The 14,010-nt window shown below is 35.7% G+C and overlaps 1 protein-coding gene across 4 annotated transcripts in view; it reads left to right on the forward strand.

The window, feature by feature from the left end:
* Positions 1 to 14,010, forward strand: part of LOC109820073 (pentatricopeptide repeat-containing protein At5g50390, chloroplastic) — a 20,256-nt gene that overhangs the window by 2,650 nt on the left and 3,596 nt on the right. Inside the window, exon 2 of one of the 4 annotated variants that reach the window (XM_020386142.1) lies at positions 4,155 to 4,379. The exons of 1 other annotated variant lie outside the window; for it this stretch is intronic. In XM_020386142.1, the coding sequence (XP_020241731.1) occupies positions 4,155 to 4,296 (142 nt within the window). In that variant the 3' untranslated portion in view covers positions 4,297 to 4,379. Of the gene's footprint in view, positions 1 to 1,822; positions 2,279 to 3,611; positions 3,638 to 4,154; positions 4,380 to 14,010 lie in introns of those variants that run through there. 2 more of the 4 variants (XM_020386144.1, XM_020386143.1) reach the window with 2 other exon arrangements.

Genomic DNA, 14,010 nt, shown 5'->3' on the forward strand with positions numbered 1-14,010 from the left:
CCCTCTCTCTCTCTCTCTCTCTCTCTCTCTCTCTCTCTCTCTCTCTCTCTCTCTCTGTGTGTGTGTTTCGGATCATTTTGTCCAAATTCCATATTTCTCCAATAACTGATTATGATAAAAAGTACTTTGACAAATGCCTTTTTTCTTTGATGAAAAGTGGTTCGAGGATATATACAAACTCTTTATGTCTACAGGTAGAATGTGGGTACTGTAAAAGCGTATATTTGGATTTCAAATCCAAGAAAAATTTATGAGCTTAGGGATAGAACACCAACTGACTATAAAAGCTGCCAAAAATTGTTTGTGGGCAATACATGGTGAAAATGATTATATGCTTAAAAGACAGAAGTGATTATTTGGTAAGGGGTATTTGTTTACATATTTTCCGAGTTAGGATACATGTCAGGTATAAGGCTATATTTTGGCCTTAAATAATGCGCGCAAATCGTGATGCTTTTTTCATCTGTCATGGTTTGATGTATTAGGGGGCCTGTATCCTCTTTGAGCAGCATGGAGGAGACAGTTGAGAAGATGCTGCTAAGAGTACAGGAACCTCCTTGGACCATCATGTATTTGAGAGTATAGCCATTAAAAAAATTTTAAACTCGAGTTGGTGTTAGTTGTAAAAGATTATTAAAAGAATTTATTGAATTATTTTACATCAATATTTGAAAAGAAATTAGGTACTGAAATAGCTTTATAGTCTGAAGGATGTCAGATTGGCACCAGTGTTAGGCTAAAATTCACATATTCACCTTGATACTGAATTTGTCAAAACCTCATTAGAATAACTACTTCATATGATAGATCTGAAAACCTATTTGTGGGGGGTTAGTCACCTAGAACTTAGAATTGGAACTTGGATAATATGTGGGATAAATTTTTAAGGTGTTAGTCACATAGAACTAAAACTAGAACAAAATTTTACAGTGTTAGTCAAGTAGAACTCTAACAAAACTAGAATTGAGATAATGGTACAAAATTATTCTATTTTTTTTATTTTTCTATACAAAAATGAGAGTTCTAGTCTCTCAAATTATTCCAAGTTTTAGCTTGGAACTAAGTGGTAAAAAACTAGAACTCATATTTATTTTGCTATTTTTTATTTTTTATTTTTTATATTTATTTTTTTTCTTTACTTCTTTCCTATTATGGTTATCACCATTATTAGACCATCATTATAATAATAATTGTCAATATCTTATAGTCTAACCAAAATTTATTTAATAGTAAAGAACATTATTATAAGCAATTATCAATCAATAATAGTAAGTTTAAAATATATAAATAGCATTTATATCTTCAAAATGCATAAATATATATTTCATGATTATAAAAATTTATCCCATGTTATTTTATCAAAATATCCCTCTTCACAAAATTGTTCCTATTTATCCCACTAAAATATCCCACTAGCAAAAAATTATTCCACTTTAACAATTATCCCATTTTGCATGAAAATATCTAAATTGACTAACACAGTAACACCCTCTTAGAGCATTAGAAAAGGTGATGCATGAGCTAGTTTACAAAAGTTACAATTATCAATAGACTTCCTCTTAAAAATCCTTTGGCCGGGGGTCAAAACATTCAGAGGATCAAATCTCTCCTTCATTTTTCTAAATCGATTCCACTTGTCACAAAAATGATCCCTCCATTCCCTTTCATTCTTCAAATACGGCAAATATTGTTTCGCTCCCAGTCCACCCTCGCTACTCTTTATGTGTCCTTCCTTCAGTGCAGCTATTTTTGCATTCTCTCTATGAAACTTCTGTTTGGGCTTGGACGTCGCAATATCTATGATCTTTTGGTTTTGACTTAGGAGTGTGTCAAGACACTGAGATCCACGACTACATGAAGGGGTGGTTGACTGGAGAATACTGACTGCATACACAATGTCATCCTCTTGATGGACTTCAGGTAACATAACCGACATATTCAGGTTCCATCTGAAAAATGAGTCAGGATATTAGGACTTTTGATTGTATATAGCCTGCACTCAAATCAATGATCTATTTTCATTTTAACAATAATTGCATGACACAACCACATATTTACATAGACGCACTCTATGTGGCTTATCGTGCAAGATCATTCTGTGGGGTCTGAACTTGGAAAACCAGTTGAGGTTTTTATCAACAGGTGGGATCATGCTTTTGTTGGTTAGGTGTTGAGAAAAGAGAATTTATGGAGAATAGCTGCTAGGATTTTTGTAATTACTCTGTAGGTTAAATTTCAACTAGCGGTACAACAATTGCCTCTGTAGCTCTTCTGTTAATTGTAAAGTTTCCCTACCTTCAACCTCTGTTGAGATTGTTGAATATCTGATCAGCTTGATTAATTACTCATTATATATTTGACCTCTCTTGTTGACTTTGAATTCTTGATTAAGGACTTCTATAAGATCTGAAGTTCAATTTTTGACATTGATTTAAGGACTTCTGTAAGATCTGAAGAAGTGCAATTTGACATTTTATTCTAAAGGATTTTTGCTAACTTTAGATAAGCAGAAATCGAAGGATGGAAGGCTGCAATTATGCAACACCATAGGTCTAAAGCTTTAGAAGTAAGGTATGTAAATGGATAATTATATCCGTATTTTAATTAATATGGGTATTCGTTATCCATCTCTTTAAAAGATCCATGTAAATTACAAAGAATGACAAACTATTGGAAGTTGACTAGATATCCAATATACATGATTATCAATAATTTTATACTTTTTTTTTATTTTAACAGAAGAAGGGTCTCAATTGGAGGTTAAAATCATTCTTTGATTTCAATCACCAGTCTTATTTCGTAATATCCTGTCAATATCCATTGCCAATTGAAGTTTGTGCTTATTTTTTATTGTCAAATATGAATATCATGCCTGTGTCTAACTGTCTATATTTACATCCATATCCGCTAAAAAACAGATACAAGTACAATCATGCATCTTAGAAAGATATGTGCAGTTTGTTGCCTTGGATAGTAAAATGTAAGTAAAGATGTTTGGGAGAGAACCTACTTGTGCCTTGAAAATGGATATATGATTATAGGTCCACCACCATAGCTGCTGGAGATGGTCTCAAGAAGGATGTCCTTGAATTTCTCAATATGAATTCTTGGCACAAAGAAATTAAGCCAGGGATGTGCAACCTCCCATAACCCTTTCTTCCTTAGCTCCTCCTCTTCTGCCCTCACCCTGTTCAGGAACTCGAAGTATGACAAATCTGACTCGTTCACCATTGATATCACAATCCCTAGCTCTGATAATATCTGATCCAAATCCTGGCATGTTACAAGGTTAATACCTGGGAATTTGGAATATAGGCACAAAATTATAGGGTTACCTTCTGAACTATGTCCTTGTTGTTATAATATAATCCAAGCTCGATGGTATAATCTGGTTTGTTTGATGAATTAACCTGAAAATTTAGAAATCCTTCAAGGTAGTCTACCTCTTCTTTGGATATGAGTAACTCCTGATCTTTTGTGAACTGATTGAAGTCATGATATGGCATTTTTACCAATTTCACCTGCAGATTTTTGATGTGTATAATTGTGTTTCAAACATACTTGACCGTTTATACCAGTAATGAGGGATTAACATACCATTCTTGGAGCAGACCGTAATATAATTCTGGCTCTTGTTATGATGCCAAATTGTCCAAGACCTCCTAAGCTGCCATAAAAGAGATCTGAGTTCTTATGCTCAGAACACGTAACCTGTTCTCCTTTTCCTGATAGAGTGAGAGCCAAGCAATGAAGCATAACTTTGAGAAGGTTGCATGGAAACAGAAATGTTTCTTTTACATCTAGGCGTCATTGTGATGCGTCTAGAGTTGTGAATTTTGAATTACTTGCAATGTATACTGAGTGAAATTGCACTGACAATCGAAGTTATTACCATTCACGTATAAATAATCTAGAATATACAGAAAAAACTACTTCAAAAAATATTAACTTTGTAGAAGTTTTTTATTTCTCCTCTTTCATACATGTCACCCAGTAATAAAATTAAGCGTGCACCTCCTGCAAATATAACTACTATAACTCGGAATTCAGCACAGCCAGATATCAGTTTCCTATACACCTTGAACATCTGATTTAACATTTTCCTCTCTACAAAAATTCATGTTAAGTCTATTGTAGTTGCGTGTATATTGCAGGTTAAGTACCAGTGAACTTATATTTTTATTACCTGTCACAATGTCCAATTCAATGACATTTGAGACTTGTGGCCCATATTTGAAAGTCTGGCCACTGATACCAGCGTTCGACAGAGTCCCTCCAACTGTTAGATATAAATAATCAGTCCATGATCTTGGACTTTGGTCATGTTTCAATGTCTCATTGAGTACATCCACCCAAAGAGCACCTCCACTGACATCAACATAGCCTGTCTCAACTCTAATGGAGCTTGGTAAGCTTGTTGTGTCTATAATAATACCCCCAGGGGCTTGAGCTTGGCCATATGTAGAGTGGCCGGCTCCTCTTGCAGCTACCGTTACGTTGCTTGGAGATGGAGATGAGTATATTGATTTTAGGAGGAATGAGATGTCTGCTGGAGTTGTAGGCTTGAGAATCGAAATGGGAGATTTCTCTTCGACGATTCTTCCAAAATCTTGGGTGTAGTTGATGAAATTTGAAGAGGCTGTGAATGGAACAAGGAGAGCTAGAAGAATGAGATACATTCTGTTGGATGAGAAATACTGTTGTGGGTGTTTGTGGGGAGTTTGTTTTCACAAAGAGAGGATGAATACTTGGTTGATTTGGTAGTTGGGATTTCAAGTAGAAGAAGATCTATTTGTTATTTGGTTTGCTAATATAGGAGATAAAAATGGAAATTTATCCTGAATAAAAGCAGAGAATTAAACACCCGCTGATTACTGTCTTCTTCGGACGTTACGCTTTTTCTCAAAGCAGAGAATTGAACACCCACTGATTAGTGTCTTCTTCAGACGTTACGCTTTTTCTCGTCAGTTACTCTTTTCTTTTGATTCAGTAACGTTTTTTTTTATTTTGTCTTTTTATTAGTATTGTGATGATTAATTTAGTTCATCTTTCCATTTTTCTGCGTCATTAAAGTTGAATCAAGGGCTGTTTTTATGCGTCATTAAAGCAGAGAATCAAGGGCTGTTTTTGTTGGGTTTGATTAATCCAACAAACCCATGTGGCCCAACCTACTCTATTTTGGATTTGATTTAAAGTTGCCATTGATTCAAGTTAGGATCAGGATGCTAACCACATGGTCTGGTTAGACAGTTTCATGTTTATCAAGTTGGGTGGTTATCTTGAATATTTAAGGGATAGGATCGACCGGAGTGTAATCACACGGTTGTGATTAAACCATGATGGGTAGGGTTAATCACAAATATCTATATAAAGGGTGGGAGTCCCTCCTCTCAACCGTACGCAGAAAAGAGACCTAATTCCCATCATTGGCTACGGGAGGAGAGAGGAGAAGACTTCCATTGTCTTTCGACGGTGAACGGTAATTTAATCTGTTATTTTCTAGTTCAATTTTCATGCCTAGATCGTTAAATTATCCAACAGTGGTATCAGAGCACAGATTGTGCATGAATTTTTGATCTAGAATTAAAGTTTTTTTTTTCAGATTAATTAAAAAAAAAAACTTTTGTTTGCTGTCAAACTGCACCCGATCTTTGCTGCGGACAACTTTGATTTCATCATGGCAGCGGTCAATCTTGATTTTTCATCTTTGCTGCACATGATCCTTAATGGTATAGTTGATTTTTCATCTTTGGCAAGTTAAAATATCACGACTGCAGCCATGGCTATACCCTTGAACTTTTTTCATCTTTGGCATAGTTGATTTTGTCCGGAACTTTTTTTATTATTATTTAATCAACTATACCCTTGATCTAGAACTTAGATCTTGCAGCCATGGCCATGGACTCGGGCGGCGGAGGGTTTTGAGTGAAGGCGGCGGGTCTTGGGTCGTGGGATTAGGGTTAAGTTTTTTTTATTAGGGTTATAATTAATTAATTAGTATAATTAAATATCTTTTATTAATTGTGTTATATAACCCTATAACCCATTAAGTCAGACCCGATCCAGTATGTAATGGACCCGACCCGCTATAGTAATGGATTGGATCCATTAAAATTCTGATCCAACCCATTATGTAATGGGCCAGACCCATTAATTTCTTAACCCAACCCATTACAGTTTTGACCATTTATTTTATTTTGGTCGCTACAGATTCGTTTTAAGTCCGATTTGAGCCCATAAATAGTCGTTGGAAAGATCATTTTGTGTACTTTTCAACTATACAGTTTTTGGTTAGTGTCTTGCCCAAAGGTGACCAACCTATAATACCCTAATTTTCTAAGGTTGAGTTTACTCTCATTTGGACTGGAAGGTTGCACTTATCTGTGGGTGGACTACTAGTCTTGCCCAAAGGTGTCTGGGAAATCCTCTACATGATAAGTGGTGCAGGATAGTTGAAACATGTCAGTGAGAGGAGAATAACCCTATTGCCCAAAGGTTAGGAAGTGTTCAAATCAAACTGACACTGTGTAGGCTAGTTCTGTAGGTGATTATATATCACATTTGGGGGGCGAATAGCATGTCAAATCACTTGCCCAAAGGTGTGATGAGATGATGCACCCGCCTGTCCCGCAGAGTGGAAGGTTGCATACGTAAAACACTCTGACCCATCCATTCTAACCCTAAATTGGATGTGGAAATATTAAAGTTAATTAAATTAAAGGTCTCATTTGATTTATATGTCCATGGTTTAATACAGATGGACGGACAGTTTATCCAGAAGCGGAATGAGGAATCCGTTAGAGCGAGACAGTACAGTACAGTTTGTAGGGATTTAGTTCATGTTTGTTGTGAAACAAATTTAGTTGATGTTCCTTCAAATTCTTGGTGGATTGATTCTGGTGCCTCTGTGCACATTTCAACTTCATCACATGGAATAATCCACAGTCGGAAGGCAAGGGCAAATGAGCAGCTATTTTTGGGAAACTCACAGCCTATGAAGGTGGAGCTCGTTGGGACTTTCAGTCTGCGCTTGGATTCTGGAGTTTCCTTAGTTTTATCAGACACTTTCTACGTACCTTCCATGAGAAGGAATCTTATTTCAGTTTCTAGACTTTCTGGATCTGGTTATAGCTTTGTTTTCGAGAATAATTCTGTCTCTATCAGAAATGGTTTGGATGTCATCGGACATGGTTTCTTGATTGACGGTCTTTATAGATTAAATCTGGATGCATCTTTTCCTTCCCCTCTATGTATGTCTGTGAATTCATCTTCTTCTGGTACAAAGCGTCCTAGGCTTAATAGCAATTCTTCCATACTTTGGCATCGGGGATTGGGACATGCTTCAAGAAAGCGATTGAAATCCTTAGTAAAGTTTGGTGTTCTTGAACAGCTAGATTTCTCTGATTTTGGTACATGTGTTGACTGTATCAAGGGAAAGATGACTAAATTGAGAAAATTTGAAGCCTCCAGGAGTGAAGGTCTCCTTGACCTCATTCATACAGATATTTGTGGACCTTTTCCCACTCCCTCTTATGGTGGTCAGCGATACTTTATCTCTTTCATAGATGATTTTTCGCGCTATGCCTATATTTTTCTTCTTCACCACAAATATGAGGCACTGGATGTTTTCAAGATCTTTCAAGCTGAAGTTGAAAAACAATTAGAAAGAAAGATTAAATCCGTGCATTCTGATCGAGGTGGGGAATTCTATGGTAAAAGCGATCAGGATGGCACAAATCATGGTCCCTTCATTGAGTATTTGAGGTCACAAGGCATTGTTCCTCAGTACACTCTCCCAGGTTCTCCGCAGCAAAATGGAGTAGCTGAAAGAAGAAATCGTACTTATCAAGATGCTGTTCGCAGCATGATGAGTCATTCAGATTTGCCTGAAAGTTTTTGGGGTGAGGCATTGAAGACAGCTGTATATATCATCAATCGTCTTCCTTGTAAGGCGGTAGCAGAGACCCCGTTCAAGCTTTGGACTGGCAGGGATCCTAGTCTTGGTCATCTACGTGTTTGGGGATGTCCAGCAGAGGCACGACCTTATAATCCAGACATTAAGAAATTAGAAGCCCGAACAGTGTCGTGTCGCTTTGTCGGCTATCCTGCAAGATCTAAGGGCTACAGGTTCTATTGTTCTTCTCGGTCTACCCAGTTCTTCGAGACACAACATGCTGAGTTTCTGGAAGACCCTAATGCTTCTTCAGAACATCGTGGTCTGAGTTTTGAGGAAGTTTTAGAAGATGAGCAGTCGCTTCCGCTATTAGATGTCATCTCTAGATTTCCTACTCTTCCAGATAGCTTTCCACCTCCTCCTCCAGTTCAAGAAACCTTTGCACCTGCGGAAGAGCCACAACCTGTTAGAAGATCCTCTAGAGTCAGAAGATCTGCCATACCTGATGACTATGAGGTCTATCTTCAAGAAAGTGGATGCATTGATCCAGAATCCGATGATCCCTCATCATACTCACAAGCTAGAGACAACATTCATGCAGCAGAATCCGATGATCCCTCATCATACTCACAAGCTAGAGACAGCATTCATGCAGCTGATTGGCTAAAGGCTATGGAAGAAGAGCTTCAGTCAATGGAAAAGAACTCTGTTTGGGAGTTGGTACCTTTGCCGAACAAAGCTAGAGCGATGGAATGCAAATGGGTCTTCAAGACCAAAAGGGATTCTGAAGGAAATATTGAGAGATTCAAGGCCAGGCTAGTGGCCAAGGGTTTCAAGCAGAGAGAAGGGATTGACTACGTCGACACTTTTTCTCCAGTATCTAAGAAAGATTCTCTCAGGATAGTTCTTGCTCTCGTCGCCCATTTTGACCTTGAGCTCCATCAGATGGATGTCAAGACGGCATTCTTGAATGGAGATCTGAATGAGGAAATATTTATGGTGCAGCCTGAAGGGTTTGCAGTTAAGGGAGATCTGGTCTGCAGATTGAAGAAGTCAATATATGGTCTCAAGCAGGCTTCCAGACAGTGGTACTTAAAATTTCATCAAGTGATAACATCAAATGGCTTCCGAGAGAATCCTGTCGATCGCTGCATATACCTTAAAATCAGTGGGAGCCGATTCCTCATTCTAGTATTATATGTAGATGATATATTGCTTGCCAGCAGCGATATTCATCTCCTACATGAGACTAAAGATTTTCTTTCGAGGCATTTTGATATGAAAGACCTCGGAGATGCTCATTATGTTTTGGGCATCAAGATCCATAGAGATCGAACTAAAGGCTTGTTGGGCTTATCTCAAAGGGCTTATATTGAGAAAGTCCTTCAACGATATGGCATGAAGTTTTGTGCACCAGGTGAAGCCCCAGTTGTCAAAGGAGATATGTTCAACAAATCTCAATGCCCACGAAATGAAGTTGAGCGTAGGCTCGTGAACTCTGAGGAGTATGTCTCTGCAGTTGGCAGTCTAATGTATGCGGTGTCATGCATCAGGCCAGACATCAGTTATATCGTGGGAATATTAGGCAGGTTTCAACAAAATCCTGGTGTAGCTCATTGGAAAGCTGTAAAGAAGGTTTTGCGGTATTTGCAGAGGACCAAGGATTTCATGTTGGTCTACAGAAGGTCTGAAAATCTAGAAGTCGTTGGTTATTCAGATTCAGATTTCGCAGGATGTGCTGATAGCAGAAAATCAACATCAGGTTATATATTTCTGCTCGCTGGAGGAGCAGTTTCCTGGAAAAGTGCCAAGCAGTCCTTAGTGACGACATCCACCATGGAGGCAGAGTATGTTGCTGTTTTTGAAGCAACATTGCATGCCTCTTGGCTCAAGAATTTCATTAGTGAACTAAAGGTGGTGGATTACATTCAGAGACCAGTAAAATTGTATTGTGACAATCAGGCAGTCGTACAGTTTGTAAAGAACAAGAATTTTTCTAGCAGGAATAAGCACATCGGTGTGAAGTACTTGTTAGTCCTTGATAAGGTCGAACAAGGATTGATTGAGGTTCCTCATCTGTCGACTCAATTGATGATTGCTGATCCTTTGACCAAGGGAATTTCTCCAGGGCTCTTCAAGGAACATGTATCCAGTATGGGTGTTTTAGAGTCTTTTGATTCTATATGATCAGTGAGATTTAGTTGTCATACTAGTTTTGTTTTGTTTTCAAGTACTATATTCTTGATTGCTTTGAGCTCATGTTTGATATTTTCAAGCATTGTGTTATTGATCATTGTTGCTTGATATATATTTTTTAAGTAAAGAAAACTAAAGTTTAAAGTAAAGAGTTTCAAGTTAATCGTAAAGAAACTCGAATTAAAGATAGTGGTCCATAGAGTCATAAAGGTTAAAGTAAAGAGACTCTTAAATTTGTGCAGAAGCTAAATGTGATTGGGCATCACATTTGAGGCTTTCGTTCTGGACTAAAGGTTTTCACATGGCGGATGCCGGTAAAAGTTTCAGAACGGCATACATGTTTGTGTATGTTGCAGAAGACACTTAAGAGCGTACATCGGATTTGACCATAAGGGATGTACGGCTCTATTACACTCCACTAAAACCACCATAAGGAAAATGTCTTTAGAACATTAGTGGTACTAGTGGTTGGACCGTGGAGTGACCTTGTGCCATATTCGAGCATATAGTGTTTTTACGATCAACCATTAGTGGTACTTTTGTTTTAAGGAAAAGGTTTCGGAAACTATCCTAATTAGAATCATGGTAACAAGTTGTTTTCTAAAATAAATGGGTGCGCACCCGACTTTTGAAAGTTTTTGAAAAAATTTAAATATTTTTTTTTGAAAATTAAAATGAGATATGTTGTGCCAAGTGGGAGATTGTTGGGTTTGATTAATCCAACAAACCCATGTGGCCCAACCTACTCTATTTTGGATTTGATTTAAAGTTGCCATTGATTCAAGTTAGGATCAGGATGCTAACCACATGGTCTGGTTAGACAGTTTCATGTTTATCAAGTTGGGTGGTTATCTTGAATATTTAAGGGATAGGATCGACCAGAGTGTAATCCCACGGTTGTGATTAAACCATGATGGGTAGGGTTAATCACAAATATCTATATAAAGGGTGGGAGTCCCTCCTCTCAACCGTACGCAGAAAAGAGACCTAATTCCCATCATTGGCTACGGGAGGAGAGAGGAGAAGACTTCCATTGTCTTTCGACGGTGAACGGTAATTTAATCTGTTATTTTCTAGTTCAATTTTCATGCCTAGATCGTTAAATTATCCAACAGTTTTTATACGTCATTAAAGTTGAAAACGAGGCTCCTGATTAATTTTTTAACATTTGGAAAGTCTGTTATATTAGCCAAACACTTCCTTATATGGCAATCCTGATTTTAACTTTAATTAAATTGCTAATTATCCACGATCGGTAAATCTGGGTAATTAAATTTTTTTTGAGATTTTTAAATCAACCGATTTTTGACTGGTATGGCAATAGGTCGAAAATAATAAATAAATAAATAAGTATGTCTATTTATATAATGAAACTTTAAATATGGATTATTTAAAAAACTTCCCCTATCCTTTTTTGTTTTTAGGTTGTTTTTTTTACAACTGACAGTGTCTTTTCATTAGTTTTCTTTTGAAGTCAGCTATACGAGCAAAATTGACCCGCGCGTTGCCGCGACATTTGTGTGAAGAAGTTAAAAATAATAATTGTTAAGCAATTTGTTTAGAAAATCTTTTTTAATTTGTGAATAAAAATATTTTTGGGAGCTGTAATATACATAAATTACTTAGTATCAAATAAATCCCTCAACGCATTGAATTTGTCATCAAGTCTCACGATTTCTCATAATCATTTCAAGTTAATGACTCCAATTATTACTTCTATTCTTTATTAGAGGATCATTTCAAAATAATTTAAGAACTGAAATATCTAATAGTAATTTTAATAATTTGAGGTGTCAACTCTAAATGAGTTAAGAATCAACCAGGCATGATAGCACTTTTCATGATCTAAGTATTCGTTTCAAAATATGAGAGTTGTAAGACATTAATATTGGAAGGAAAAAACAGACTGAAGTACATGGTTTTCAAAATAAAATGGGGGCATACTTTGAGTCTGATACTAAAAATAAAAAATTAAACATTTTTTTTAAATTCGTTAGGCTTTAAAATAATTGAAATTACTACTGCGCTCCCATATTTCAAATTATTTTGAAATTCGTCCCTCAAGTTAATAGCAATGTTATTTGGTCATCTAATTCTCGCAACCTTTTTTAAATTAATCTTTTTAGTTGTTGCTTCTACATTTTATTAAAGGAAGTAATTTCAAAAATAAAAATTTAAGAATTAAGGAACCTAATTTTAATGATTTGAGAGATCAATTTCTAATTAACTTAAGAATTGTAAAATTTAATAATAATTTTCATGATTCGAGGGATTTAAGTTTAAAAAAATGGAAGATTTAAAGACTCATAATAAAAATAATTTTTTAAGTAAAGGTTGGAAAAAAAAGTGGAAGTTTGTGAGAATCTTACACGGACCACTTAACTGGCATGAGTTTATAGTGTAGGACTATTCAAACTGTTAAGTAGCCTAGTTGGAATAAAAAGTGAAAACCTCGGAATCCACGGAGAGGTGTTCTCTAAATCCACAAAAAACGATACACGAATCCATGAAAAACTTCAAATCCACGAAGAAAATATTAAAAAGGAATTTTATTGAAAAAAGTTATGCCTTTAGGGTTTACAATACTCTGCTTAAATAGAAAATAATCAAGACTCCTATTATGAGTCGAACTTTGATAAAAATAGAAATAACAAAACTCTTCTAAAAAGAATCCCTATAATTAGGAAAGTAAATCGGTCAAATTTGGAATCAAATCGGATTTGCTTCCTCATTAAAATAGACTCCTAAAACATTACCTAAAATAGTAGAAAACTGATAAAAGCTGTGATATCTCTCAATTCTGAGGGAATTTGGCGGAATAGACCGCGACAAACTGAACAGCGGTAAGTTTGATTGACTCCATCTCGAAAAAATATGTGATTTACATATATAACTCGTCCAATTTCAACATATGGTTTGAGAGATATAACCTGTTCTTTATTACAAATTATTTTTCTTGGCTGGGCCCACATTTAGGCTTGTGACGGTCCCATTTCTCCATAAATATATCCTCATTGCGTACTACGTAAACTTGCATACGATTTTATTGGAATATAATTCAGGTATTTGCTTCAAACCTTTTATTTTTATTAAAATGTGATGCGGTTGGAGAATGCAACTTAATTCATCATGAAAGTACTTCCATATTAATATGTTGGCATAAATTGTTCGCTTTTGTCTTATGGGGATGATAATGCTGATAATTCTCTTACTAGGACTAACATGATTTTGTTTCTTTTTGAACAGAAAAGAAATAAAAATAAAAATAAAATAAGGTTATATGCCTGTTGATTATGCAGTTTGAATACATAGTTGTGGTATAGTAGTGATCTATCTACTACTTTTTAGTAGTGAAGAATATCTGAACCCATATGTTTACTATTGCTTTGTTGCATCTTAAAATGGACATTGGTGTGCATAAGTTTGTCAACAATGATACTATTTGAATTAAATGAAGCCTTTTCTCAAAAGTTTAAACAAAGTCTGTGCAATCTACTCGTAGATTTTTGTTTCCCTTGCAAGTAGGGTGTATTAGCATTATATTGGAAATATTTAGGGGTGTTCCTCCGGGCCGGGCAAAACCGAAGCCCAGACCTGGGCCCGAGCCTGAGCGGGCCGGGCCCGGGCTGACCTGGTTTTTTTCCATTTTTATTTTTTTAAATTTAAAAAAATAATAATAAATCATAAAATATACATAAAAATTACAGAAAGTAACATAAATTTTTTTAATTAATTAAAATAACATAAATTATAAGTACAAAAAATTATAAAAATAAAAGATGATAAAAATAATTTCTTTATTAATAATCATGTCATTCATAGATTATACATAAACAAATTGTAAGTACTTATAAAAATTACATAAACAAATTGTATTATACATAAACATATATATAAAATATAAATTATATATATATATA

Source organism: Asparagus officinalis, chromosome 8 (genome assembly GCF_001876935.1).
Source record: "Asparagus officinalis chromosome 8, Aspof.V1, whole genome shotgun sequence".
Classification (NCBI taxonomy): Eukaryota; Viridiplantae; Streptophyta; class Magnoliopsida; order Asparagales; family Asparagaceae; genus Asparagus; species Asparagus officinalis.